At 39.2% G+C, this 27886-nt stretch overlaps 1 protein-coding gene and 1 long non-coding RNA gene across 4 annotated transcripts; both read right to left on the reverse strand.

Annotated features, from left to right (window-relative positions):
* Positions 1–3344: 3344 nt before the first annotated feature.
* Positions 3345–16950, reverse strand: LOC127619113 (specifically androgen-regulated gene protein). Of its 2 annotated transcripts, none has more exons than XM_052091873.1 (4): positions 16807–16950; positions 8748–8920; positions 7339–7525; positions 3345–7171 (listed from the first exon to the last, which is right to left on the reverse strand). In XM_052091873.1, exons 2-4 carry the CDS (start codon positions 8850–8852, stop codon positions 5427–5429), a joined length of 2037 nt encoding a protein of 678 aa, XP_051947833.1. In that variant the 5' UTR covers positions 8853–8920; positions 16807–16950; the 3' UTR covers positions 3345–5426. The 2 variants fall into 2 exon arrangements, with proteins under 2 accessions (XP_051947833.1, XP_051947834.1); XM_052091874.1 differs by lacking the exon at positions 16807–16950 and adding an exon at positions 9245–9645.
* A 6128-nt stretch (positions 16951–23078) lies between these two features.
* Positions 23079–26533, reverse strand: LOC127619119 (uncharacterized). 2 transcript variants are annotated; one of them, XR_007967527.1, is made up of 4 exons: positions 26466–26533; positions 26107–26283; positions 24762–24972; positions 23079–23597 (listed from the first exon to the last, which is right to left on the reverse strand). It is a non-coding gene; the product is annotated as an uncharacterized LOC127619119 (long non-coding RNA). The 2 variants fall into 2 exon arrangements; XR_007967526.1 differs by having other exon boundaries at positions 26107–26509.
* Between the last annotated feature and the right edge of the window lie 1353 nt (positions 26534–27886).

A 27886-nucleotide genomic window follows, 5' to 3' on the forward strand; every position in this document is an offset into this window, starting at 1 on the left:
TTGTGGAGTTTTGGGTTCCTCGTCACAGTCACTTTTGTCTTGCTCACTGTAATAGATACTGTAAAAAGACTAGTATCACTACGTTATTTATACTGTATAATATATACACTCAGAGGAACAGCTGTACACCTACTACTAGATACTGGTGAGGAGCTTCAGTTAATGTTCACTTCAACCATCAGAATGGGGACAAAATGGGATATCAGTGATTTCAACAGTGGCATGATTTTTGGTGCCAGACGAGCTGGATTGAGTAGGTCTTTAACTGCTGATGTCCTTGGATTTACTGGTAGAGTTTACTCAGAATGGTGCCAAAAACAAAAAACACCCTGTGAGCGGCAGTTCTGCAGACGGGAATGCCTTGTTGATGAAAGAGGTCAACGGAGAATGGCCAGACTGGTTCATGCTGACAGAAAAGCTATGGTAACTCAGATAACCACTCTGTAGAAGACACGTTGGGAACTTATAAACTATATATAAATGAATATTAACATATGTTAATATGTTAGTATCTTGATACCGAAGTACCTGTACTTTTGTCATCTCTATAAGGGGACTTTACTAAAAACATTTGGGGCTTAAGCCCAAGTAGCCCACCCCTTGTTTGGAACAAGATGAGGGGGAGTAAATGATGACCCAATTAAAGAGACTGGATGATGTTGTCCTAAAGCAGCGCGGACCCCTAGAAAGAGACCATATGGGCCTCCTGCAGGTTAACTAATTACTACTCACTCGTTTAGCTGAAGCTTTTATCCAAAATGACTTCCAGTACACTAATTACAAGGACAAACCCCTTTGCAGTAAGTTAAATGACTTGCTCAAGGGCAAAGCTATGACAGTTCATCAATCCTAAGGAGGTTTGAACCTACCACCTCTTGGTTAACAGCACAGTTCTATAACCATTAGGTATATCACCCCAATCAAGGGCACATTGGTGTTATTGATGATCTGATTTACATGCCACACTGGGCCTGCTGCCTGATTAATAATGGCAATGGAATAGCATACTCATACTCATACCTATACTGTGGGTCAAGTATGACATTTCTCTGAATGCATGCAATACCTCAATACTACATTTGCCAAAAAATATCAGTATGCAAAGCATACTGCATGGAGTTCTGTATCCAACAACCTTCTATTTCTACAGCTGTGATTTTTCGCATCTTGGCTTTAATTCATTATTTGATCGGACTGCCAAAGTTTGAGACATTTTTACATAAGCTTAGATCAAAATGCAAAATAACAGTGTTTAGGAGTGGTGGTGGCGAAGTGGGCTAAAGAACATAAATGTTACTCAGAAGGTCACTGGTTCAATCCCCAGAGCCACCACCATTGTGACCTTGAACAAGGCACTTAACTCCAGGTTGCTCCAGGAGGATTGTCCCTGTAATAAGGGCACTGTAAGTCACTTTGGATAAAAGCGTCTGCCAAATGCATAAATGTAAATGTTATTCCCCATTCTGCAAAAAGGCACTGAATTAAGCTTGCATTGTGTTAAAGTCACGTGACAAACAAAAATGGCCAAGAAAGGTTACAATAATATAGCGTGCTACAGCCTACAGTTTCACTTACCATTTTGAATGAACAGCATACTACTCTTACGACTTCTACCATATACTATTTCTCCTGTACATAGATATGACTGAAATAGTAAAGAGCAGTATGGCAGCACGCTATTCAGAACTTCGCCTTTTTACGTTGCAAGTGAATGAATCTACAATCATCTATACAATGGACTTACAAAGGGGTCAATTTGAATCGTTTTCAATACTTTAGGCACCATCCAAGGTTACTTCACAGATGTTTCCACTAGAGGGCGTCCTGAATGCAGGAAACTGCAATTGGGTATTTTGCCTCCTTAGAAATCTCAGCCACAAGCCCGGATCCATCCAGCACATCCTTAGTGCTGGAAGTTTACAGAAATGTTGCCACGATCGCATGGGAACTTAAGGTGCCTTCCAATATCTCTAGCGGAGCACTCCCAAAACTGAATATTCTGCAATGATTTATTCACCCACATGATGTTACTCCCCACCCCAGTGGAACACTTTTGAATGGCACAAGGGTGAGTAAATAATGAGAGCATTTGTTTTTTTTAAGTGAACTATTTCTCTAAGTAATCAAATCCATTATTAAGTACGAGTTGAAGCTGTAAGAAACCAAAGCAATAAGAGAACTGTTGAAAATTCATATCTGTGGTCTGACATACCTTTTGATTTTTGATGAGTCAAAACATTTGTCATTGTGCAATCTGGTCTTAAAAGGAAAAGGCATCATTATTCACCCCCCTCGTGTTGTTTAAACAATGTATGACTTTCTTCTGTGTAACACAAAATTTGATATTAAGCAGAATGTTAACCTTAATCACCATTCCCTTTCATTGTAAGGGAAAAAACATGCAATGAACGGGAATAGTGACTAACATCTGTTTTTATGTTCCACAGAAGAAACTAATTCCAATGTGTTTGGAACAACGTGAGGCTTTAAAAAAAAAAAAAGCTTATGAGGGTGAGATATCCCCTTCTATACACTGTATTGTGTTGTGCTATAGTGTATCTATTGTGCAAGACTATTTGTCTATTCCGCTTATTGTCCAATTGGACGTTCCCTAATACTTTGTTTTAAAACAGACAACTACTATACAACCTCTAAATGCACCTGTTCAAATGCAAAATGATATTCTTTTAGTAACTAACAAAAGCAAGTCAGTGATCTGAAAACTCAATCTGACTGTCTGGCTCATTGTAAACAGACCAAGCATGTCATTAACCTCAGACCAGGTCTGACTAGTTCTGCCTCATCTGATATACACCGATGATGTTATGAAAGGAACTTTCAGAATGTCACCTCAGCAAGACTCTGTTGACAAGAAAAACATGGAATGGTGTTTGTGCGTCAGAGACAAGGACATCAAACACTGATTCAGAATGTTTCGTTTCACATGTGATTTTCGTGGATCTGCAGTAAATCCCATTATCATAGTAATATATTACAAAATATTCATATGTCAGTGGTTGATGCATAACATGTTCATAGACTATTGTTTTGTTATCAACATCATGTTGTTAGATTGACATTGATTTGAAGTATAATGGAAACTGTAAGGCCCTGTTGCTTTTGTCATTTCTTTTAAGTTTTTTCCACCATTTTTAATCACCTTTTGCCTTCATTAGTTCATTTTGAATGGTCCTGCAGAGAGGCAAATTATTTCTGACATATGATATTATAAAAGCATAATATTTCATGAAGTCTCAATGAATATGAGGTAGTAAAAGCTACTAATAATACAATATATTTGAATATAATATAATATAAAAAAACAGCAAAACTTGTAATTCGTAAAATGCTGTTTATTATCGAATGTCACACATCTAGGCATGCCAACTACCCATTTACCTCCCAAATCTAAAAGAGTGATTTTATCTTTACGTTCGTTTCTTTTTCCTCAGTATAGTCCAAATTTCTATTCTTTAAGAACCCCTCATAAATAATGCCACATTATTAAAATTGTAGAAGAGTAAAATTCTTGACTCATTATTCATCAATAGTCTGTTCATTTTCAAGATTAGCAGCTTTATTAAAAATGTTTATTTAATATGGTGTTTACAGCACCATTCAAAAATGATACACACCAGAGATGAGATTTGAGTGTTAAAGGGGCTGTAAGCGATTTTAGACCTAGAATTTCCACAAGCTGTCAAGATGAGCCGTTGGATTAGCCACGCTCACTTTTTTCCAAAATCCCATACTCCAAAGATACCAAATGAGCTTTAGTGAGACCGACACAAGCAAAAACGGTTGTCAAAAACAACAGCAGCAAAAGAGCGCACTTAACTGATAACTGGCATACCTGTCAACACTCTCATTTTTCCCGGGAGTCTCCCATATTTCACACCCATTTCCCGCCCCATAGTTCTAGCGGGAAGACCAGCAGGTGCACATCATCGCATCATTAGCTGGGTAACTCCTAGTCAATCGCACGTAAGCCAATGCTTTATAAGTCTGCTCACAACCTATCACATTGCTGTTTCGGTGTGCAACACTGCAACCTCCTCCACCCCACCACCACCAGTTGAGCCCTGTCCCGCAGGGGGGTAGGCTCCTCGCCCCTGCCTCCTATCTCCGGCAGGACATGATGGTTCCGGGTACAACTACCTCGGACTGCCGGACGGGGCCTATGCCAAAGAGAGAGACATCACCTCCCGTTTTACATCTATCAAATAAATGGCATCTCAAACTTCACTCAAGCCTGCATGTCTTCCCGATAGAACTTGTATGAAACGAATCCTACTCACACAATCGACACTTCCTAAAAATTCCAACCCATTTGTGACCTCAACCGGACAACCTACAGCCCAGTTGAGCTGTTGATATCTGCACTGGTAGTAGACGCGGGAAGTTGAATCAAGCATCACTGATAGATGGGAGAAGACTTAGGTAGTGCTCTGGCAAAAAAAACCTAAATATACATGTAAATATAACAACAGCTGAACGGAGGAATTTAATGTCATACCTCGAAGAAATATCGACAATGGCCACGCCTTTTGCAAAGTGTGTCGCACTAATTTTAATATCGGACACAGTGGGAAAAATGATGTTACTCAGCACATTAAATCACAACGTCACAATTTGTAAGTATTTAGCACAACCCCCCCAGAGGTCTCCCAGATTTTGTTACCCAAATGTTGACAGGTATGACAACTGGTCTGAGTAACATGGCATAAAAATGGCATTATGCCTCAATAATTAGCTGCAACTACAATACTATGAGAATGCGCAAAACGCTTTCCATGAAAAACAATCGCTTACAGCACACCTTTAACATTAACTGGCATTAAATTACTACATAAACTACTGGCAAGATTAAGAAAGGTCTATAACAACGCCTAAATAGCTATTTTGCGATTGGTCAACATTAACCAATAGCCTACATGACCGATGTGATGTCAACCAAAAATGAAAGACGATTCAGCGCTGGAGAACGTTATTACATTTTGTTTAAATATGATGAAGAAAGAATTTCTTTCTCATTTAAATAACATACATGGTTGAATTGTGCATAAGACCAGGGACATGCCTTCAGAAAGTGAATAAAGTCCATTTTGATTTCATTTTGATGCAATGATGTTTACATTAATTTCCTTACCTTTCTTACTAAAACAACTAGCTATGTTGTGATGATTATTTAAGCAGGTAGCATAGGGTGCAAATCAACCATCAAGATGAAACCAAAAGTGCCACTATTGCAGACGATCCAGAAATAAACTCCACTATAGCAGGTCCTTTCAATTATGTCTTAATGTCCATATTATGTCAAACCCAATTTAACATTCTGTTGTACAATGCTAACGATCCTTGTACCCAGAGTTGTGAATTCTGTACCCAGAAGTACAGAATTTAGAGAAAGGCAGATAGCAAAGTGTTTATTTCCTCAGTAATCCCAGTTTCTTCAAGGCATCTTGTCGGTTCTCGCCATTTTTACCATGTGGTGTAATCAGAACGCTTATTCCATTGGAGCGTGGCAACTTTTGGGAATTGTTACCTGGCTGTGAAGGCTGAACTGAAGCAGCATGAAGTGATTTGTTTGAATCATCAGCTGGATGGCCAATACCGAAGTCCTTTGCGCTTCCTGCAGAAGGAGGTTGACTTTGGTTCTTTCGTAACTGACCTGGCGAAAGCTCAACATTGGTTTTGTCTGGATTTGCTGCATGTAAGGTTGGTTTCATGGCGATGCTGTGCCGACCTACACCTGACTGCCGCTCAGTATTGGTCTTGTCTGTATTTGTTCCCTGTAGGGTCGGTTCAGCAATGATGCTGTTCCGACCTACACCTGATCGCCGCTCAATATTGGTCTTGTCTGAAGTTTTTGCCTGTGCGGTGGGTTCAATGACAATGCTGCTTAGACCGACACCTGATCGCTCCAGAGAAGCTGATTTGACCTCAAAGGGTATTGATGGTTGCTTCTTTATAGAACCTTCCCTACTTGCTGCGTCTATGAGTTTTGGCATGTCTATTTGTGACTGCACCACTCCTGGTATGGGACTTTCAGCTTGTCTAGAGTCCTGCACTGGTTCTGCCTTGGGTGCTCCCATGTAAATGCTTGGGTTATTGGAGGAAATTGGGGTATCTTTAGCTTTGAATGTTGGTAATCGATTAGAAGAGATATTGGGCACGGAAACGACTTCCTCACTCTTCAGCAGGCCTAATTTTCTTAATGCTTCCATTCGTGTCTTCTGTGGATCAAGCGGAGTACGGTCACTCTGTGGTAATAAAGAGTGTGCTGCACCTGTATCTTTGTGGCTTTTGAGAATGATATTAGACGGCAGTTTCTTGGGTTTGGGAGCCACAACTGGTGGGCTTTTGGGGTCACTGTACTCTTTTGGCACTCCAGGTACATGTTCTGAAGATGTTGAAGGTGTCATCGGTTTATCTGCGGAAGCATGTTGTCCTACCATTAACGGTGTCAAATGAGGCGCTTTCTTCATGGAGGCCTTCTTGCGCAAATTCTCAAGGTCATTGTGAAACAGTGGTCCTCTTGAGGTTTCTGGCTCAAAACTTTGGGATTTGCTCATCTCAGCAGGCTCATCTAGTCCAACACCAGGTTTTGGCTTTGTTTTTGGGAGTTCAGGAGTCCATTCTGGTGGCTCATCGAAAACGGGTGTTGGCAGTGGTGAATAATGTGTTGTGGCGCTCCTCTCTGCTGGTTCATCCGTGAAGTCTGACGGTGGTGGAATGAAACCCACCGGAATCTTTGAGGAAGCTTTCTGGGGCTTCTGTTGTGACTTGACATCCAAACTCTTTGGAGAACTCTCTTTCGAGTTTGAGTCACTGGGCAAATTTGTTCTAACTGGTGGTTCAGGTATGAAAGAAGGTGGCAAGTCAATCACATCACTCGATAATCCAATGCTTGGTTTAGCTGTAACTACGTTGGAAGAAGCAGTTCCTTCTGAAACTGCCTGTCCAGTTTGCTGATGGTAAGAGTGTGATCTGAACCCATCAGGTACATCAAGAATAGCCACAGGTTGTTCTTTGGGAGATGATTCAACAGGTCTACTGGTCAGTTTGTCATTACCACTGGCAAGGAGTAATGGAACTGGCACAAGGTACTTCTCAGATGGTTTGTGATCTCTTCCCATGACTTGGTTTGGGTCCTCATGGGCTAACAGCTCTGAAAGAGAACATTTATAAATCAATATACATTTTTTATTTTTCTTTAAAAGTACAAATCGGAGGGAAAATGACAACTATTATTTAACAAGGAGATCCTTGATGAATAGAGAGATACTTGCAAGTATAATACCATGTTTCAAAGACAGCGCTGGTATTACTGCTTACCCTCAGGTTTGCTGTGGTCGATGGAGGGTTGATTAATATTTTTTCCTGCCAGGTCATGAGATGAGCGATCAGGCTCATCGCTAGACAAACCGCTGTCATCTTCTACCTCCAGAGCCTCAATGGTCTCTTCTAGGTACATGAGGGTTGCTTTCTCCTCAGCGGAAAGGTGTCCAAAACTATCATCACTCTATCATACAAATAAAACATTGCTAAAGACCCTTCCAAATCTTTTGACATTTTTCAGATAGCTGCTGAACCACATGTTTCAAAATTTCATTTTTCCAACTCAGAGTGTATTTTTCCAATGTATTGTGGCTAGTGTTGGGGGAATGTTCATTTCTGAAATAACGTCTTAAATTATTAGGGTTTTGCTATCCTTTTTCTCACTGTAATTTGGCTGAAAGTAACACATTATCAAAATGATAATATAATCCAAATATTTTGATTATGGAACTTGTAAAGCATTCAACCAAACACTGGATAGAACCAGATAAATTTAAAGTGTAGAAATGCTCTGTTCTTGTTCTCGCTAAATACCATTTCCACCATTATACACAGAGGATCCTCATAGAACTTAAAATTGAAAGTGGTTTCTAAATGTTCAGATACCTTCCAGGGTAATTTATAACACAGTATTGTATAAATATAGTATTTGTCAACAGTTAAAAAATGCAATAATTAAAAATGTCTCTTTTACATATTTTTTATATGTGTTAAATGATGTTAGTAGGTATATAATGTTTAATGAAGTGTTACATAAAGTTCAACTTTAATTAGTGTTTAAGTTTTGTTCAATCAAGATAGTAAACATCACTACAACATGTTTCCTTGTTCCGCTTCTAAGCAGATAGTTGCATTGAGAAGACGTTAAACTGAGGTCCTGACTCTCTGTGGTCATTAAAAATCCCAGGACACTTCTCGTAAAGAGTAGGGGTGTAACCCCGGTGTCCTGGCCAGATTCCCCCCATTGGCCCCTATCTATCATGGCCTCGTTTTAATCTCCATCCCTGAATTGGCTACATCACTCTACTCTCTCCTCCCCACCAATAGCTGGTGTGTGGTGGGCGTTCTGGAGCACTATGGCTGCCGTCGCATCATCCCTATGCTATGTAAAGCGCTTTGAGTGCCTAGAAAAGTGCTATATAAATGTAAGGAAATTATTATTATTATTATTATTATAATCACAAATATCTGTTTTAGCAACTGCATGATGCAGAGAAGGCAATGTAATTTCTCACGTTTTCTTTTTTTTTTGTAATGGAAAGTTAACCTTCGTGTTACTGCACCCACAAAGCAGCCTGCCTTTATATAGAGTTTCTTTCATCATTCATATAGAGGATATCAGTAACATATTCTCATGTTTGACAAAAAGACAATAGTTGGTAAAGATGTTTAAGGCAAATACTTACAAAGCCAGAGTTGATGCTGACCATACTATCACGGCTACCAGCACTGTCCATACCGGTCACAGATTCCATGGCAATGCCCCCTGGCCAGGTGTCACTTTTTGGCATTGCACATTGGAAGAGCAAGGCACAGGACTTTAAAAGAGCCTCTTCTGATATTACAAAAGAGTGGCAATCTAAATACAAAATTAAATGCACAAGTTAAATAAGATCACAGTGTTGTATGAACTGAACATTTTGAATCAGTTTTCTAACAACATCTAGATATTCTGAAGAAAATGTATGTGGTGTTTTCCCATGCAAAACTTGCTAACACAACGCTAGGCTATTGTAGGTGGGTGCCAGATTGTTGCTATGTGGTTGCTGCAATGTTCAAGGGGGATACTAAGTGGTTGCGTACTGGCATCACCAGGTCAAAAAAAAAAACAATTTCTATTAAGAGAGATGCTCAATTTGGCCTTTATTAAAGTCTCTTTCGTCACAAAGGACTGAACATTTACCACATAGCTGGAGGTAAACTGCATCCACCCTGCAGATAACATCTCACGATCGCAAAAACATTATCTGTCCTTGATTGACTCGCCCTTTCAGGCAAGCTAATCAAAACAAAACACACATAATTACAGAAACACATGCACCTGAGATAGGCAACTCAAAGCCTACGCCCAGAGAACAAAATGTACCCAGATTGCAGAGGCATTTTTTGAAGATTTCAACAAATATTAACTCTTTCCCCGCCAGCGTTTTTAAAAAAAAGTTGCCAGCCACTGCCAGGGTTTTTGACGATTTTCGCTAAACTTTAATGGCCCGCAGAATATTTTCTTCCATGAATATATGAAGATGCTATATATCACAATAAAGATCTGGGCCTCTGCTTTTAGGCAAAAAAAACGATTATATTTTATCTTCATTTGTTCTTTTTTTATTGCGACTTGAACAGAGGTCGGTTTTGTCAAAAAACAACATTTCAGACAAAAAGCTGATAAAAAGGCATGTTTATGTCTGATATTTTGAGCTTCTCAATACTCCACTTCTTCATGTTTGAGACGATCGCAGTCTGTTTCTTTGATCAAAGAGTTGCGTACTCTTTCAAAACATGCGCAGGGGTCTTCCTTACCGTATAACACCTAAAACACGGAAACCCGGAAAATTCAGTGTTTGGCGGGGAAAGAGTTAATACTCTAAAAGCATTGTATTTCAGAGCAATGCAAACTGCTCAAGGTGAAATTTGAGCCTGTTTCCATTACGGTGTGCTTATGCATTCACCTGAATAAGATCCTTGAGAACAGTTGAGAAAGCACATCATGGCTCCCTTTCAAAACCTAGTGAGCTGCCACATACTCTCGACCCCAAGGCTGTTCCAAAAAGTAATTAGCCTGTTAATTATTTCGAAGACACCTTTTTGGGCCAAGGGTAAGGGAGCATCGCATGTATCCTTTGCTGAGAAAGCAATCCAATAATCTAGCCTATTGCGGCCAACTCAGTGAAAAACATTCCATCCAAGATGGCGTACAAAAGCAATGGAAATGTTTATTATATTAAACATGCAAGTATTGATAAAAAAAGTAGCTCAAACTCATTCAAATGGACTAATGTTCCCAATGTTAGTGAGTTAATGTGTATTTTTATGCTTATTAGAGTACCACAGCATTAACTTTGCAACATGCTAACATCAAACTCTTTCTAAATCAAATTGTGAATTAAGTTCCAGAGCAACATGATCACAGAAGAAATCGACATGTCACTTACGAATATTCATGTACCCTAAAATCGACCCCATTCTGCCAAATTACTGACATACCCACTTGACTTGACTTGACAATCGGCATCCAGCATTAGAAATTTGTGCATACATTCGAACAGGTTTACCTTTCTCTGTGATGCTACTGATTAGCAACCTCTGAGAACCTGGTTCTGATCCTGTGGGAACCAGGAAGTAATCAACGGTAAGTGCGATTCGGAGGTTGCATTTTTGCTAAAAAATTTAATTTGTGGAGTAAATTTTTACTCCACTGATGTTTAGGGTTGTGGTTTGGGTCAGGGTTTAGGATTAATAAAATATGCATTCCTGTTGACTGTTTTGACATCATTTACAACCTAAAATACAACTTGCTTTTGGTGCCCCTCTGAGCTCACACATGCCCATACATTCGAAAACACTTCCAGCTTTGGCCACCGGTTTTACATTTTGGTAAACACAGACCGAGTTTAGCTGAAAAACGTTTGACACATGCACACAACGACTGCTTTGTGATACTATTTTAGTACAGTCAATGCCAGGCGTTTGTGCAGACAACATGCACAGATGTGAATTGTCCATGTGTCTTAAAACTGGGCTGCATACAGACAATGCATATTGTTCTGATGCTAAAATCTGTGTCACGCGCACTGTGCTCGAGACGTAGCAGTGCACGGAAAACCCAAGTATACTGTGATAAATGGTCTGCACTTATGCAAGTGCGCTAGCCTGACATTAGGAGCACCTTGGGGTTCAATGTCTTGCCCAAGGGCATTTCGGCATGTGGAGTCATGTGGGCCGGGTATCGAACCGCCAACCCTGCAATTAGTGGCTGACCCGCTCTACCACCTGAGCCACACCTAGAGTGGCACAGCATTAACTAAGCAACATGCTAATGTCAAACTCAATTGCGAGTCGAGTCACCCAAGAGCTTCTTGTCGGAGCACTATTTGTATTACGTACAGAGTGGCTGCCTATGTACAGCGTTCCAAATCGGTTCCATCTCAGTAAGGATGCTGCCAATGTAGACAGCTCAATCAAATTTTATTTTATTTCTGCACAAAAATAACTACCTGAGAGGAGAACATGAAGTCAGCATACCCTCAAGAAATTGTACAAGTGTGAATTCCAGTCATTTTTAGCCAAAACGCTGAAAGGTTTTCAAGTTGTTCAGCATATTTCAGCCAATTCTGCCTTGTTGAGGTGAGATATGTGTGAAAGCACACACCTTGCTATGACAGAAACAACTAAATAGATGGGCGATGGCTTCAGCCAACACCTAAAAAGCTGAATTCACCCTGGAATGCCACTGTGCCTGCTCAGATCTGTACTTCTCATGCCGCAAATCCAGCTGCTTTTCTCCAAATGTATCCATGTCGGGGGGAAAAACACCTTGCCTTTTGGGTTTTCGGACATTTGTACAGCAGTTTGTTTAAGAGCTTTGTCCTGTGTATCTTTGACAATGATCTGAAGGCAAAGAAGTAAAATCAGATAGGTATTCATAAGACAATTGTGCTAAGTGAACCTTTCAAATAACCGGAAGAATTCAAGACATGCAACGTATTGTTGGGTTTGGCCTTGAGCCCACATACACTTTGTTTTCATATAAAACAAATAAAATGTCTTTGTGTTTTTTTTTTATTTGAGGGAGTGGCTGCTTAAAATAGAACTCTAAACGGAAAATTATAATAGTGCCAAAGAGGAACCTACAAATATTGGAGTGTTTTGTTTAAACTGGATTTAATGACAATGTTACTGTACAATAGAGAATATTGCATCAGCATTGGAAGTGAATGGCATACGCCAGAGAATGTGAAATTAAATACATTTACATTTATGCATTTGGCAGATGCTTTTATCCAAAGTGACTTACAGAGCCCTTGTTACAGGGACAATCCCACTGGAGCAACCTGGATTTAAGTGCCTTGCTCAAGGACACAATGGTGGTGGCTGTGGGGATCGAACCAGCAACCTTCTGATTACCCGTTTATTGCTTTAGGCCACTACGCCACCACCACTCCCAAATAAGGGTCAATGACGTAACATTCATGTCTAGGTCAAGATCTATTCATTTATTTAAAAAACTTCAATACACCTCTTCTATGATGAACATGCTTTCAATTTCTAAATTAAATTAAATTTGGATATATTTTTGTGGGGTTTAAAGGAATGTTCTGAGATTAATACAAGTTAAAATCAATCCACAGCAATTGTGGCAAAATGTTGATTACCACAAAACATAATTTTGTCTTACAACGAATGTGGCCAGACCATAAACGTGACAATACACACTGTTTTAAAAGTATAGCCACAAGACCTAACATTATACGATTTAACATGACTTAGCGTGATAAAGAGAGATATCCCGGCATTTACCAGATTACGGGGTTTATCCGAGTTACATCGGCATGACAACCAAATTCTAATTTACCAGATAAGCTTAATAAGCAATTATGTAACACTAAAACCATGTAAATGCATATAATCTTTACATTGTGCCGCTATACTTCAACATTATGCCACAAATTCAGACTAAGCTTAACCGGAATATTCCTTTTAAGTAGAAAATGTCTAGATGGTGTAACCAACGTAGTCTTATTAGGAATTCGTCCCAATACTACGGAGGCGAATTCGTACAACTTTATTCATATGACTTATCAACCAATCACATGAGCTTTACAAACCTGCATTCGGAACACGGAAGTCTTGCTTTCTTCCATATAACACATCAGGCCTTTTAACATTAATCATGGTTATGTATACGCTCAAGGTAGGGTAAAGTCCAAAGTATACTTCAGTCGGACACGAACGCTAGGTGTCTGGCGTACAGGACACGTGACACAAATTTCTTCATCAGCAGAGTGCTCGAGCTTTGAATGTATGTGGCCTGTTTTTTTTCCATGCATACTCTGAACGCGCAAAATACGCATGCTCCTTGAATTATCTGAGCTAATTAGTGGGCCAACAAGGTGACGATACTCACAGTTGAGCCAGTGCTGTCACGAAGAAGCACTAGAACAAGATTCTCTATTCACCGCTAAACAACAGGAGACAAATGTGGAAATAACAACAGTCGATGTCCACGTCAAGAGCGCGTGTGTGAGTAGGTCAGGAGATACCTGCATTTGTATAACTCGAGTCTGAAGGAATATAAAGACATCTTTATGGATCTAAACTCTTGAAGATAAATAGTCCAGTCTATCATAGCAGTCGTAGCACGAATGCACCAACAGTGTATGCACGTACAGTCAAATTATTATACTTCAAAAGGCTAGCGTTCCACTGTACACAGATGCTAAGGGTTGCTAGCTGATGCTAGCCAGACATCACTTCTGTCTTTTGACTTCAGAGGATGAACTGATGCCAACTCCAACTGAAAGACATTGGAAACTTCATATGCCACTGCCTGAACCTTGGACATAGGATGGACCACACCGAACAGCACCGAAATAACCTGCCAGTTGAACTGGGATGCACCTCATTGAACTCTGCCTGCATCATTTTTGTCTATTAATGGACTAAACTATTGAAATGGAAAACATAGACAATCATTTTAATTGCCAACAAAAGCCTTCATCAGCCAACTAACAAAGGACAATTCAACCCTAACCAAAACCTAACCCTACTAACCCTAAACCTAACCCAACTAACCCTAAATCTAAGCCTAACCTAACCCTACTAACCCAAAACCTAACCATACTAAACCTAACCCTAATAAACATAACCCTACTAACCCTAACCCTAATAAACATAACCCTACTAACCCAAAACCTAACCATACTAACCCTAAACCTAACCCAACTAACCCTAAATCTAAGCCTAACCTAACCCTACTAACCAAAAACCTAAACATACTAAACCTAACCCTAATAAACATAACCCTACTAACCCTAACCCTAATAAACATAACCCTACTAACCCTACTAAACATAACCCTACTAACCTTAATAAACATAACCCTACTAACCCTAACCCTAATAAACATAACCCTACTAACCCTAATAAACATAACCCTACTAACCCTAACCCTAATAAACATAACCCTACTAACCCTAATAAACATAACCCTACTAACCCTAACCCTAATAAACATAACCCTACTAACCCTAACCCTAATAAACATAACCCTACTAACCCTAACCCTAATAAACATAACCCTACTAACCCTACTAACCCTAACCCTAATAAACATTACCCTACTAACCCTAAACCTAACCCTAACCCTAACTCTAAGCCTAACCTAACCCTACTAACCCTAACCCTAATAAACCTAACCCTACTAACCCTAAACCTAACCCTACTCACCCTAATAACCCTACTCACCCTAACCCTACTCACCCTACTGAACTTAACACTAACCCTACTCACCATAACCCTTAACCTTACTCACCCTAACCCTACTTACCATAACCCTTAACCTTACTCACCCTAACCCTACTCACCATAAACCTTAACCCTACTGACCCTACTGAACCTAACCCTACTCACCCTACTGACCCTAACCTTAACTTCTGCAGTTAATCCAGGATGGACTTCAAAGACATTAGTCATTAATCTTAAAGTTCATAAAAATATATTTTTTCAACACTGGTCCTTAACGCTGACTTAATTTATAAAAAAAATATGACTTTCACTGCACACAATTAACTTATATTAGCATTATATTCATGCTGTTTAGCCAGAGGAGAACTGAACTGGCCCCCCACACGAGTCTGATTTCTCCCAAGGTTATATTTCTTCATTAACCAACATCTGATGAAGTTTTGTGTTCCCTGCCACAGTCGCCTTCAGCTTGCTCACTGGGGTTATAAATACAATGATTATTTAATTACTTATTTTTATACACAATTTACAGTCATATTTAACCAAACTACACAATGATGACTAAGACTTTACAGATATGACAGTTTCATTTTCTGTTAATGCATGATTTCCTGTAAAGCTGCTTTGAAACGATGAGTGTTGTGAAAAGCGCTATACAAATAAAAATGACTTGACTTGGTAGGTGTATAACTCAAAATTCAACACCTCGTACTATTGTGACGAATTATCATGAGATCGGGTTTGTGTAACCATCCTGAGATGCATAAAAAAAAAATATCTTTTTAAATACACTCTTTGCAAAAACAATTTTTCACTTGAAAAATATACTTGCAAACTATTTTTACCAAAATAACAAAAGTGTCAGAACAATTTGACTTTTTATTACATGGCTTACATTGGCTAATATTTGATTCTGATTGGTCAATAACTGCTATAACGACTGATAAACTGTGCAATTGAACACTGCCCCAGGCAACCAATTTCCTTCATAGCTATGCTAGTTTTATGTGTCTTTTATTACTCTGCACCCTCTACACCCCCCCTCATTCTGCCATAATGACCAACTAATCCCTCAATTACTTGGTTACACCACTTAACAAGTCACTAAATCAAAGTTGAAAATGGTATAGACATTTTTCGAAAATAAGTTTAATGTCACGTAAACTAGAAAAGAAATGTGAAATATTTGCCCTGTGACATGATGGTCCTAGCTGGCCAATCATTTACAGTGAATAAACACACACAGTCCAAGTCCACCTGCAAAGTACATATCCTCAGGAGCTCATCAGACCGCATAATTCGATATACTCTACTCACAACTCCATATCAAAATGACTATGTTTTGACTACATTTAAATTGATTATGGGTAGTTTACATAAAATACTGTTGGAAAGTTGACATGCCCTGCGGTGACATGCTATACGCAATCTAAAACTACTTCAAACGCCAATAATTTTATAATTACACATGCAGTTAACCTCTTTAAATGAAATTTCATGGAATACATTTATGTTTAATTTGAAGTACCATTCACAATGAACCAGTGAAGGTAAAAAGTGGCTAAAATGGTGAAAATCTGTCACAGAATCAACTATTCCCCTTATACCTTCTTTATACATTTGTACTTAAAATCCTGATTTTAAAAAAAGCTCATAAACATGATGTGCATCAACTACCCTTAAAGTAAAATAACATTTTTACCAAAAAACTTGTTAGTAAACAAATATGGGTGTTGTAAACTTTCAGCTTTTTTAAAAAAACAGGTTTGTGACCAAGGATTAAACTTAAGCTGTTGTACAATCCTAATGCTAATATATATATATATATATATATATATATATATATATTTTTTTTTAAATAAAACGTAGTTTGTTTAATTTTAGCGACGTTTTAATCTTTTATTGAATTATTAACGCATACATAAGTGCATATAAAACACTTTTACTCAACACTATAAGAGAGTAGAAAAAACAAAACATCAAAAGCCAGAAAAGTGTTACCTGTATTATTGCAGCACTAGATTCCAGTGAGTTCACCTGCGTGACTCCCAGCTGATGGAGTAAAACGGCGAGTGTGTCACGAGCTTCGCCGACGTAAAGCTGTAAGCCAATCAGAGCCCGCGTCACAAACAGAACCGCAGATGATTGGCTGGACGCCACAGGCGTCATCAAATGACAGTAAAGAGAGATCCATATCAGAGACTGAAGGGCAGAGACGGGCCACTTCAATTAAAATAAAGGGACGAAATTTGAACGGTCAACGGCAGCCACGCCTTAAAGGTAAAAAGAGCCAATCACATTTTAGATACAGACATCGCCTGTACCAGGGTTTTCATATTTTACCACTTATTTGGAAGAAGTTCTTTTTATCGTAATCTTGATCAAACGTTTAGGAGATTTCGGTGTTTTCCCATTCAAGTAGATAGGAGCTGCACTGGCTTGACTGGAAATAGCCCCACCCGAGAGCGTTCCAGTGATGGCCGACAGTGGACTGACTTGCAGGAGAATGGTTGGTTGTTTCTCGTTTCGAAGGCTGCGCGCTAGGTAGGACGTGTCCTTTGAAGGCTGCAGTATACCGAGCGTCCTCGTAGGACAAACGGAAACGGAACGTAACATGGTTTCTATGACAGCACGCCACTCTTTAACAAGCGCGAGCGCATTGAGTGAGAAGGGAACAAAGTCCCTCTATAAGGGAATCTATGAGGTGTATTTTAGGAGAGTTATAATGATGTAGAGAGAAAAGAAAATAGATTTTACAGGTGTCATTTTAATCTATAATTATTTATTTAAATTTTATATTACTATAATTATACATATAATATACTCTACACCCGTATACTGAGGTATTTCAACTTGGAAATTAACATTACATGCATTTGAACGTCATATTTCGAGAAAATTGGAGTCATTTATTTAGACAAATTATGTTAATTTCCGTTGAAGCATAGAATTGTAGGTTGTGAGTGTCCACAAAGGATACACCCAGGGATGGACTGGTAATCTGGCATACCGGGCATTTTCCCGGTGGGCCGACGCACTTTGGGGCCGATCGGGGTGGAGTGTCCATCGGGATAACCGAGCGGGCCGGTGGGTCGGACGTGAAATATCTGCTGAATGGGCCATGATAAGCTAAAATGAGCCACCGCGTTATGCATAACGGACAACAAAACAGCGCCGCGATATGCAGAAAAGGACAGCGAACCTTTGGCTGTTTCTCAATGTGCGTTCTTTTGTGTTCTTACGTTCTCGTGGACTCGTTCTACATCATCATCCAGTGCCGAACTTCGATTCCAGTCCTCAAGAACGCAATTACAGAGAATGCAGGAAATGACCCGGATGTATCCTTGAAATCGAGAATGCATCAGGCAAGCACTCGGAACTACGGTGGCAGACGAGGGACATTTATCGTTTCGTTTTTTTCTCCCCTCCATCCCCCCTGGAATCTACACCCCTGTACAACATACATAGAATGGTTGCCGATATACATAAATGAATATGATCAAAACAGCAAGCGCTAACAATTAGCTGTATTTAGAAAAGTGTCGTTCAATAATAAACTGTGCTTTCCTCCGCCATGTTGAAAGTTTAAGACTCCTCCCATCTCAGCAACTCTGGTATCATCTAGAATTCCGAGTTTCCCACTTGAACTCCCGAATTCGCGGTCATTCATGTGCTCGGAACTCGTAATTACGATTTGTCTGAGTCCACTTGAAGGACACATACGTCCTCCTATCCATCCGAGTTCGTTCTTTCAAGATAGCTTGGCAAGACTGGTCTTCATAGGAACACAAGTCCGTTCTCTGCGTTCTTACATGCGCCAGAGAAACTAGCACACAGACGTTTTGAACATTTTGTCTTTGAACTTCCGGTCTATATTAATGAGAAGTGGATTTACAGGTTTTAGAGTTGCCAAAAGTTATCATAAGTATTTTAATGTGTTCTGGCGATATCTTAATAACTGGAAGCAGTGGGAAGACATTTTGAAACAAGAGTACTCGATTCATAAATCTACAAGATTCACGCTGCGGATGTAATGATATGCCTCTGCGCTCACAAAACTCCAAGAGACAACAGTCATTAAAAATATCTCTGGCCATCTTCTCGTGTCATTCACCCATCATGTTATTCTTAAGGTGAGCAGAATTTTTGAGGAACTGTATTTACACACACACACACACACACACACACACACACACACACACACACACACACACACACACACACACACACACACACACACACACAACTACACACACACACACACCTACACCCACACACACACACTCACTCACTCACACGCACACTCTCTCTCACACACACACTCACACACACACTCACTCACACGCACACTCTCTCTCACACACACACTCACACACATACACACTCACTCTCACACACACTCTAACACACACACACACACTCACACACACATACACTCACTCACACGCACACTCTCTCACACACACACACTCACACACACACGCACTCTCACACACACTCTAACACACACACACACTCACACACACATACTCTCTCTCTCACACACACACACGCACGCACACACTCACACACACACACACACACACATACACTCTCACACACACACACACACACACACACACACACACACACACACACACACACACACACACACACACACACACACACACACACAAAGTGTGTAAGTTTTATTTTATATTCCATTTACAACCATTTTAATCATACTTAAGCTTTTTAAAAATGTGGGTTGCAAATAAATTTAAAAAGTACAAATGTAATTTAATTTAATTTTATGAACTTGCCGGAAACTTGCAACTTGCATATGAAATAATACACACTGTCACTGTTTTATAATGTCATTGCAACTACATATTTTACAGAAGTTGAAACCTAAAACATTAAGCAGAACTACACACATAACAATGAAATGCTTGTATCATGAATAAGTGCAGTGTGTCATAGCTGTCCGAATGTGATCTGCCAGGTACTCTACCTCCGTGGGTGTCAGAAAAATTGCAGACTCACACCATCAACTCTTAAAAGTCCCTTTCAAGGCAAGCCAGTCCACTCGATGGCCATCTTTGGGACGCTTCAGGGCAACTATTTTATATGGATATAAGCGGCATGAATGTACAGCTCCTATCTACTCGAATGGTGAAAGACCGAAATCTCCAATACAGTTGGTCAAGATTACGATCAAAAAACATATTTAGCAGTAAAATTCGACAACAATTGTATTATAAAATGTGCATCTTTACCTCGGATCACGCTAAAAGAATGCTATTTTTCATTCTGGTCCAGCTAATATGCATGCACAGTCTTGAGTTGACTGGCAGACAATTTCTGTGTCTGGCTCTTTTATCTGTAACTGCATATGATGAAGGATGCACTTATCTGCCGGCAAAATAGTACATTCTATTAGGTATGCATGTGAGTAGTGTGAATGCAATTTGGACATACTTCGTCCGGGGACGTTGGCGTCATCACATGACCCGAATATGATGTAATAACAACAACATCGAAAACTATCTGCTTTGGTTTTGTTAAACAAGCACCATGCATGAAAGAAGTTTGTTTCAAATCTTTGCAAATGTATAAAAAATAAAAAAATCACATGTACGTAAGTATTCACACCCTTTGCCATGAGACTCAAAATTGAGCTCAAGTGCATCCTGTTTCCACTGATCATCCTTGAGATGTTTCTACAACTTGATTGGAGTCCACCTGTGGCAAATTCAGTTGATTGGACCTGATTTGGAAAGGCACACACCTGTCTATATAAGGTCCCACAGTTTAACAGTGCATGTCAGAGCACAAACCAAGCCATGAAGTCCAAGGAATTGTCTGTAGACCTCTGAGACGGAATTGTATTAAGGCACAGATCTGGGGAAGGGTACAGAAAATGTCTGCAGCATTGAAGGTCCAAATGAGCACAGTGTCCTCTATCATCCGTAAATGGAAGAAGTTTGGAACCACCAGGACTCTTCCTAGAGCTGGCCGCCCGGCCAAACTGAGCGATTTGGGGAGAAGGGCCTTAGTCAGGGAGGTGACCAAGAACCCCGATGGTCACTCTGACAGAGCTCCAGTGTTTCTCTGTGGAGAGAGGAGAACCTTCCAGAAGAACAACCATCTCTGCAGCACTCCACCAATCAGGCCTGTATGGTAGAGTGGCCAGAAGTAAGCCATGCCTCAGTAAAAGGCACATAACAGCCTTGCTCACGGACACAATGGTGGTGGCTGTGGGGATTGAACCAACAACCTTTTGCTTAACAGTTTAGTGCTTTAGCCCACTACGCCACCACCACACCACTCTAATATTTCCAGGCATTGAACAAATGTGCTATCCTTTGAGGGCAATTGAAAATATGTCAGATATTTTGCAACTGCCCCTATTAGCAAAAGCACACAGAAGTCCAACTCTGAGATATCAGCTCATAGCTTTTTTTATTTTAACAGTGACATTCCATCTGGTCATTCATTGACTTAGTGACGCTTACCAATTTTATGGTATGCAATCAATGTAAACCTGCCTTGGGTAGGTTCTGGGTGCAGTCAGGTTATATTACTACTGAACATAGCCTGAGTAAAATAGCCTCTTAAAAATACAGGTTCCGATTAGACCTAACATTGTTTTACAGTCTGATGTAATAGGAGAACCTATTTAAGTTCCACATTTAAAAAAAAAATGTCTCTTGTAGTATGGAAAACCATCTATGTATTGTGTTTTAAAGAACCCAGAAACCAAAACGCAGACCTGAAGAACCTACACTGGTCAAAACATTATGACCACCTGCCTAATATGTTGTTGGTCCTCTGCGTGCCGCCAAATCAGTGCCTACCCGCCGAGGCGTGGACTCTTCAAGACCCCTGAAGGTGTCCTGTGGTATCTGGCACCAAGACATAGAAGCAGATCCTTCAAGTACTGTAAGTTGTAAGGTTGAACCGTGGTGTATCGGACATGTTGGTCCAGCACATCCCACAGATGCTCAATTGGGGAATTTGGAGTCCAGGGAAACACCTCAAACCATTCCTGAACAATGTGTGCAGAGTGGCAGGGCAATTTATCCTGCTGAAAGAGGCCACTGCCATCAGGGAATACCATTGCCATGAGGAGGTGTTTCTGGTTTACATCAATGTTTAGGTAGGTGACATATGTCAAATAGATGTCCACATGAATGGTCGGACACACTCCCTCCACCGGCTTGTCGTCTTCTCACAGTGCATCCTGGTGCCATCACTTCCCCAGGTAAACGGCACACACAAAAAACGGGACGCATCGGACCAGGCGACCTTCTTCCACTGCTCCAAGGTCCATTTCTGACACTCACATGCATGTTGTAGATGCTGTCAATGGTGGACACGGGTCATCATGGGCACTCTGACTGGTCTGTGGCTATACAGCCCCATATGCAGTAGGGTGCGATGCACTGTGTGTTGTAACACATTCCTATTTCCTACCGTAACCATCATTAAAATTATCTGTGACTTGTGCCACAGTAGATGTTATGTCGGTTCAGACCAGATGGGAGAGCCTTCATTTCCCTCGTTCATTGATGAGCCTTGGGCGCCCACCACCCTGTCACCCATTTGTGGTTTGTCCCTCCTCGATCACTGTCTGTAGGTACTCACCACTGCTGACCGGGAGCACCCCACAAGCCTTGCCATTTCAGAGATGCTCTGACCCAGTCGTCTGGCCATAACAATTTGGCCCTTGTCAAAATCGCTCAGGTCTTTACTCCTGCCCATTTCTCCTGCATTCAACACGTTGACTACGAGAACTGTTTGTTCGATTACCATCTAATCTAACCAGACCTTGTTAGGAGATGATCAACATTATTTGCTTCACCTGTGGGTGATCATAATGTTTTGGCTCATCCTGTATTATGACACATTAATTACTTCTTTTAAACTCCAAAATGACATAAATCCAACTCAAGAGCCCTGTTATTTTTAAGAGTCTGTCTCTGTTGTCAATGCTTACGTTTTGGATGTATTGGTCAATTATTTGTTTCTTATCAAAGTCAAATGTTTTAAAGCAACTTCACTCTCACTTTCATTACAAATGAAAAGGGAAAATCAAACACAATGAAGGGAGGTTCCTTTTAGAAGTCCTTTTGTACAATTGGACAACAAAACAAGAACTGGAAGCACTAATGGAAAAGATTGAAAACACAATGACGCAGAATCGAACCGTAAACGTGACGTAGAAATCTTCCTTTTTTTATTAACCAACATTCATGTGAATAACAAACCACATAAAAGCATGTGTTTTGACTGGGCTGCCCAAATGTACTGAAATAGTGTACGATTTGTGAGGTCCCTATTACTCATTGATCTTTCCCACTTTATGTGATTGACATGCTTTTGTCTGGCCCGTCGCAGCATAACTTCATCAAAGCCTAATTTATTGTTTGAAGAACAAAGGTTAGCCTGAATTAACCTCTCTGAATCCACATTAACCCATCACAGACATTTCATTTGTCGGATGCTGAAACGAGTGTTTTGAGAGTTTCCAGGGACTGGGCTGGTCTCTAACTATCAGAACCAACATCCTGAGTCAGGATCGCACAACTTGGCATAGATTAGAATTGCACTGCCAATCATTCTATTGCACTCAGTTTCTTTAGACATAAATGAGTATTTTAATATACAATAGTATTTTGGTATGTACACCAATATCAATTATGATGTTACTGGATTCTAGTTAAAAGGTCACATCAAACATCCCTGTTTTGGTTCATTTGAGAAATCAATTTATTTTCCTTCAATGTCCATGAGGCCGACAGTGACATCTAGAGGAAAGTGAAGAAAAGGAAAAAACTCAAAATTAGGCTCAGCATGAATATCACAGCATCTCTGTGGAAGTCTTTGTTTATTTGTTTGTTTCTCATTTATTTCTTTGTTACTGAAAGAAAACATATAGTTTGACTAAGTGATCCAATCAGTCATGTCCTCTATCAACATGCAAACGAACATAGCACTGATCAAATGCGTAATTTAAGATATATCAAAATATAATGCATTTAAAGTCAAAAATTTAATGACGTTAATGTGCAAATTTTACAATGTTAATTTCGATCTTTAATAACTTTATTCTCAGTTTAACGAGTTTATTCTCAATATTTTGTTTTTATTTTAAAAATATTTTTTATATTTTTATTTTCTTGAAATGTGAAGTTTTTCTTGAAACAGAACAACTTTATTCTCAAATCATGAGTTTATTCTCAAAATTTTATTTAATCTTTTGTCTTGAAATTTAACGAGTTTTTTTTCTTGAAATGCAACGACTTTATTCTATAATGAGTTCATTTTCAACATTTTATAATATTGAAATATAATGAGTTTAAAGTTGAAATTTAATTACTTTAATGTGCAAATGTTATTTTTCGATACTTAATTACTTTATTTCTCTAAATTTAACAAGTTTATTCTCAAGAAAAATATGCCTTTAATTTTTGAATTTTTTATTGAAACACCCGGGCCAATTTGGTTGCTTAGGAGACCTGACTGGAGTCACTCAGCACGCCCTGGATTCAAACTCACGACTCCAGGGGTGGTAGTCAGTGTCTTAAATTGCTGAGCTACCCTGGACCTTTTTTACATATTATTATTAATAATAATAATAATATAACAATTTATGTTTAACATTTATATGGTTGCATTGTAGGGGCTGTTACAGTGCCAAAATAAGTTCAGCTCTTAAAGTAAAGTAAAAAAAATAAAATAAAGAAAATTCTTGCACCATGACTCGCTTGAAATTTTAGCAAAATTTGATGTGGCCTAAAGTCTATAAAACACATTTGATTCATTTTCATTGTCAAGCCTCTGACCTTTCACCATGACGAATTATAATCAATGTGTCATTGTCAACGCAAGAGCCGAAATCTGTAGGTCATATCACCAAGCGTTTCACAAACGATATTTCAGAACTATTACATAAGCAACCAAAACATTACCTCATCAGCAGATTTTGTTTTGACCAGAGCATTCGATCAATTAGAGCCATTGCCAATTAATTCTGTGGTTGCTTTGGAAGCACATTGGAAATCCAGATGGCTTAAGAATGGAAAATCCAAATCATGACATCAGGGTGGGACCTGCTACAATCACAGAGGCTAAGATCACCCTTGACGACACATCTGGAACTGTTCTTGGACGTTTCTACACCTAAAACAAGAGCAGAGCCGTAGACAGTGAGAACATTCCAGTCTTTACAATAACATTCCAAATTGCACGTCTCTGGCATTCAAATGTATATACTAGAATAAAAGATGTGTTTTAATTACGTGAGCACTGTCATTTCAGGAGCATGTTTAGTGATTGACATGAAATGCACGTCTGCGAATGACATAGCAAAATGTAAAATCATTTATGGAATTATTTTATGATACACCTATATATAAGTATAATTTGTCATGTATAAAGGATGTTGGGTAAAGTACTCTCCACCCATGAGAAGCACTTTTATTAAATGACATCTTGGCATCCATAAATGGGGGATTCTTCAAAAAGGGGAACTTTTCTGTCCCGTAGGATGATTTTTAAAGATGTCAATTTTTTTCTCTCCAAAAAAAATAAAACAAAAACAACAACTATCATTCAAGTTGTAAGAGCTAGGTTATAATAGCTTATTTGTTTTTCCTATTTTTGAGATTGTTAAAAAATTAAATTTCAAACAGAATTTGTAAATGTTGGCCCCTACCCAGACTTTTAAACTTCCGATCTATAAAAGCTCTTAAAATCAGGAAAATTCAATTTTATTATTTGTAAATAAATAAAATATTTTTAAAAACGTTTTAATATACAGTTTAATGTATTTTCTATTTCTATTTTATTTTGAAATAAATATCATAATAATAGTAATTTATTATTAAATAACTATTTGTCTGGATGTAACTATGTTACTGGTACATACAGTGCAAAAACCTGGTAAAAAATCCAAAACAATAATAATTATATATAAATATTAAATCCCATTTTAATAGAATTAATCTTTAACAAAGTTACACTTTTAAATTAAAGTTTTATTCATTTAATTTTGTTAAAGATTATGCAATACATTTTGATGGAATTTTGTTATGAAATTGAAAACATACATTTGAAAAATAGGCCAAAATAACAACTTGGCACGTTGTACGTATCAAGGCATTTTCCTGGTGAACACTACTAAAACAATTTCTTTTTTGTTTTCATTTCACACAAATCCCACAAATGTCCTATGTCCTAAAACCACTGAAAGCATCACTGGAAATCACAGTCTGTTGAATGAAAAACATCTGGCCATTACCCTCAGACACTCACCCTACCCAGACTCCACCGGTCAATCTGCTCGACTTGCCATCCAGCCAGTTCCGGTTCACCGATCATCAGTCCATCCACTGTTTATTGTCAATAAACTGACCTGATCTTCACTTACCTGTTTGGGTCGTCTCTCATTTGTGAACCAGATCCTGACACGAAAGTGCAGTCTTGTACTATCTTAAAAAAAAGGTTAAATTCTAAGGCTACCAATATAAAAACCACATAGTTATATTATTATCAATACAAATTTAGACGACACATTAATATCCAAAACAGTCAGTAACTTTCTGGCATTTGAACCCCAAAATTTGGGTTGTAAGTTTGGACCTTTAACCACTAAAAACACAATTTTGAATTACAGGAAATCCATCACATGAAGAGTTTCCGAAAATCTTATCTGGTGTTTGAGATGAACTCCTATTGATTTGGTGAGGATGCGTATAAAAGAGTTAAGTGAAATAAATAAATAAAAAAAACAAATAGGTTCTAATCTAAAACAGATGAAAAAATACGTATTTTTGCATATCTTGCACAATACTATCATGTAAGTAACACATGTGCAGTGTTATGGTGTTTGGAGTTTGATGTGGAGTAGTCGGTTGCTATGCCTGAACATCTGGCTCCTGGATATGAAAATTGCAAAATGGAGCAGCAAAATGTACCACGCCTAACACAATCCCCTACAGCCTGAATGAAAACAAACCAGTTGAACACTAGAAGAATAGACTCTTCACATTCACTAAAGCAATGTAAACTTTGTAGTCTATAGAGAATTCGGGCTGTTAAGAAACAACCTAGCAAACATACTGAACACCCTAGCAACCACTAGTAACACCCAAAACAACCTATGAACCACCCAGAACACAATCACCCAAAATACCCTATCAATCACCCAAAACAACCTATGAACCACCCAGAACACAATCAACCAGAACACTCTAGCATCCACCCAGAACATCCTATTTATCACCCAGAACACCTTAGCAACCACCAGGAACACTCTATCAATCACCAGAACACCCTAGCAACCACCAGTAACTTTCTATCAATTACCTAGAACAACCTACGAACCACAGAGAACACAATCAAATATAAACCTAGCAACCACCCAGAACATAGTAGAAACCATGCAGTGCAGCCTAGCAACCATCCAGAACACCCTAAAAACCACCAGTAACACTCTATCAATCACCTAGAACAACCTATGAAATACCCAGAACGCAATCAACCAGAACACCCTAGCAACCAACAAGAACACAATCAACCAGAACACCCTAGAAACCCCCCAAAACATCCTCGTAATCACCCAGAACACCCTAGTAATCATTGGTAATACTCTATCAATAACCCAGAACACCCTAGTAAAACTTTATCAATAACCCAGAACAATCTATGAACCTGCCAGAACACAATCAACCAGAACACCCTAGCAACCATCCAGAAAGCCCTAGCAACCACCAGTAACACTCTATCAACCACTCAAAATAACCTATGAACCACTCAGAACACAGTCAACCAGAACACCCTAGCAACCACCTGGAACAGCTAGTAATCAACCAAAACACCCTTGCGATCTCCCATAACACTCTAGAAACCCCACAGAAAACCAAAGAAATAACCCCCAACACCCTATCAACTTCCCAGAACTGCCTCTAAATCACACAGAACACTACAGCAATCTCCCATTATTCACCCTAGCTACCCCACAGAAAACCATAGCAATGAAACACAACACCCTTGCACCTAGAATACCACCCAGAGTACCATAGCAACCACCAAG

Source organism: Xyrauchen texanus, chromosome 25, assembly GCF_025860055.1.
Source record: "Xyrauchen texanus isolate HMW12.3.18 chromosome 25, RBS_HiC_50CHRs, whole genome shotgun sequence".
In the NCBI taxonomy this organism is placed as follows: Eukaryota; Metazoa; Chordata; class Actinopteri; order Cypriniformes; family Catostomidae; genus Xyrauchen; species Xyrauchen texanus.

Excerpts from the sequence above, each read along its gene's own strand:
- LOC127619113 (XM_052091873.1), bottom strand. The coding sequence starts at position 8,852 with ATGCCAAAAAGTGACACCTGGCCAGGGGGCATTGCCATGGAATCTGTG. Across the intron at positions 7,526-8,747 it reads TCAGCATCAACTCTGGCTTT|AGTGATGATAGTTTTGGACA; the intron begins GTAAGTATTTGC and ends TTTGTATGATAG. Across the intron at positions 7,172-7,338 it reads CGACCACAGCAAACCTGAGG|AGCTGTTAGCCCATGAGGAC; the intron begins GTAAGCAGTAAT and ends GTTCTCTTTCAG.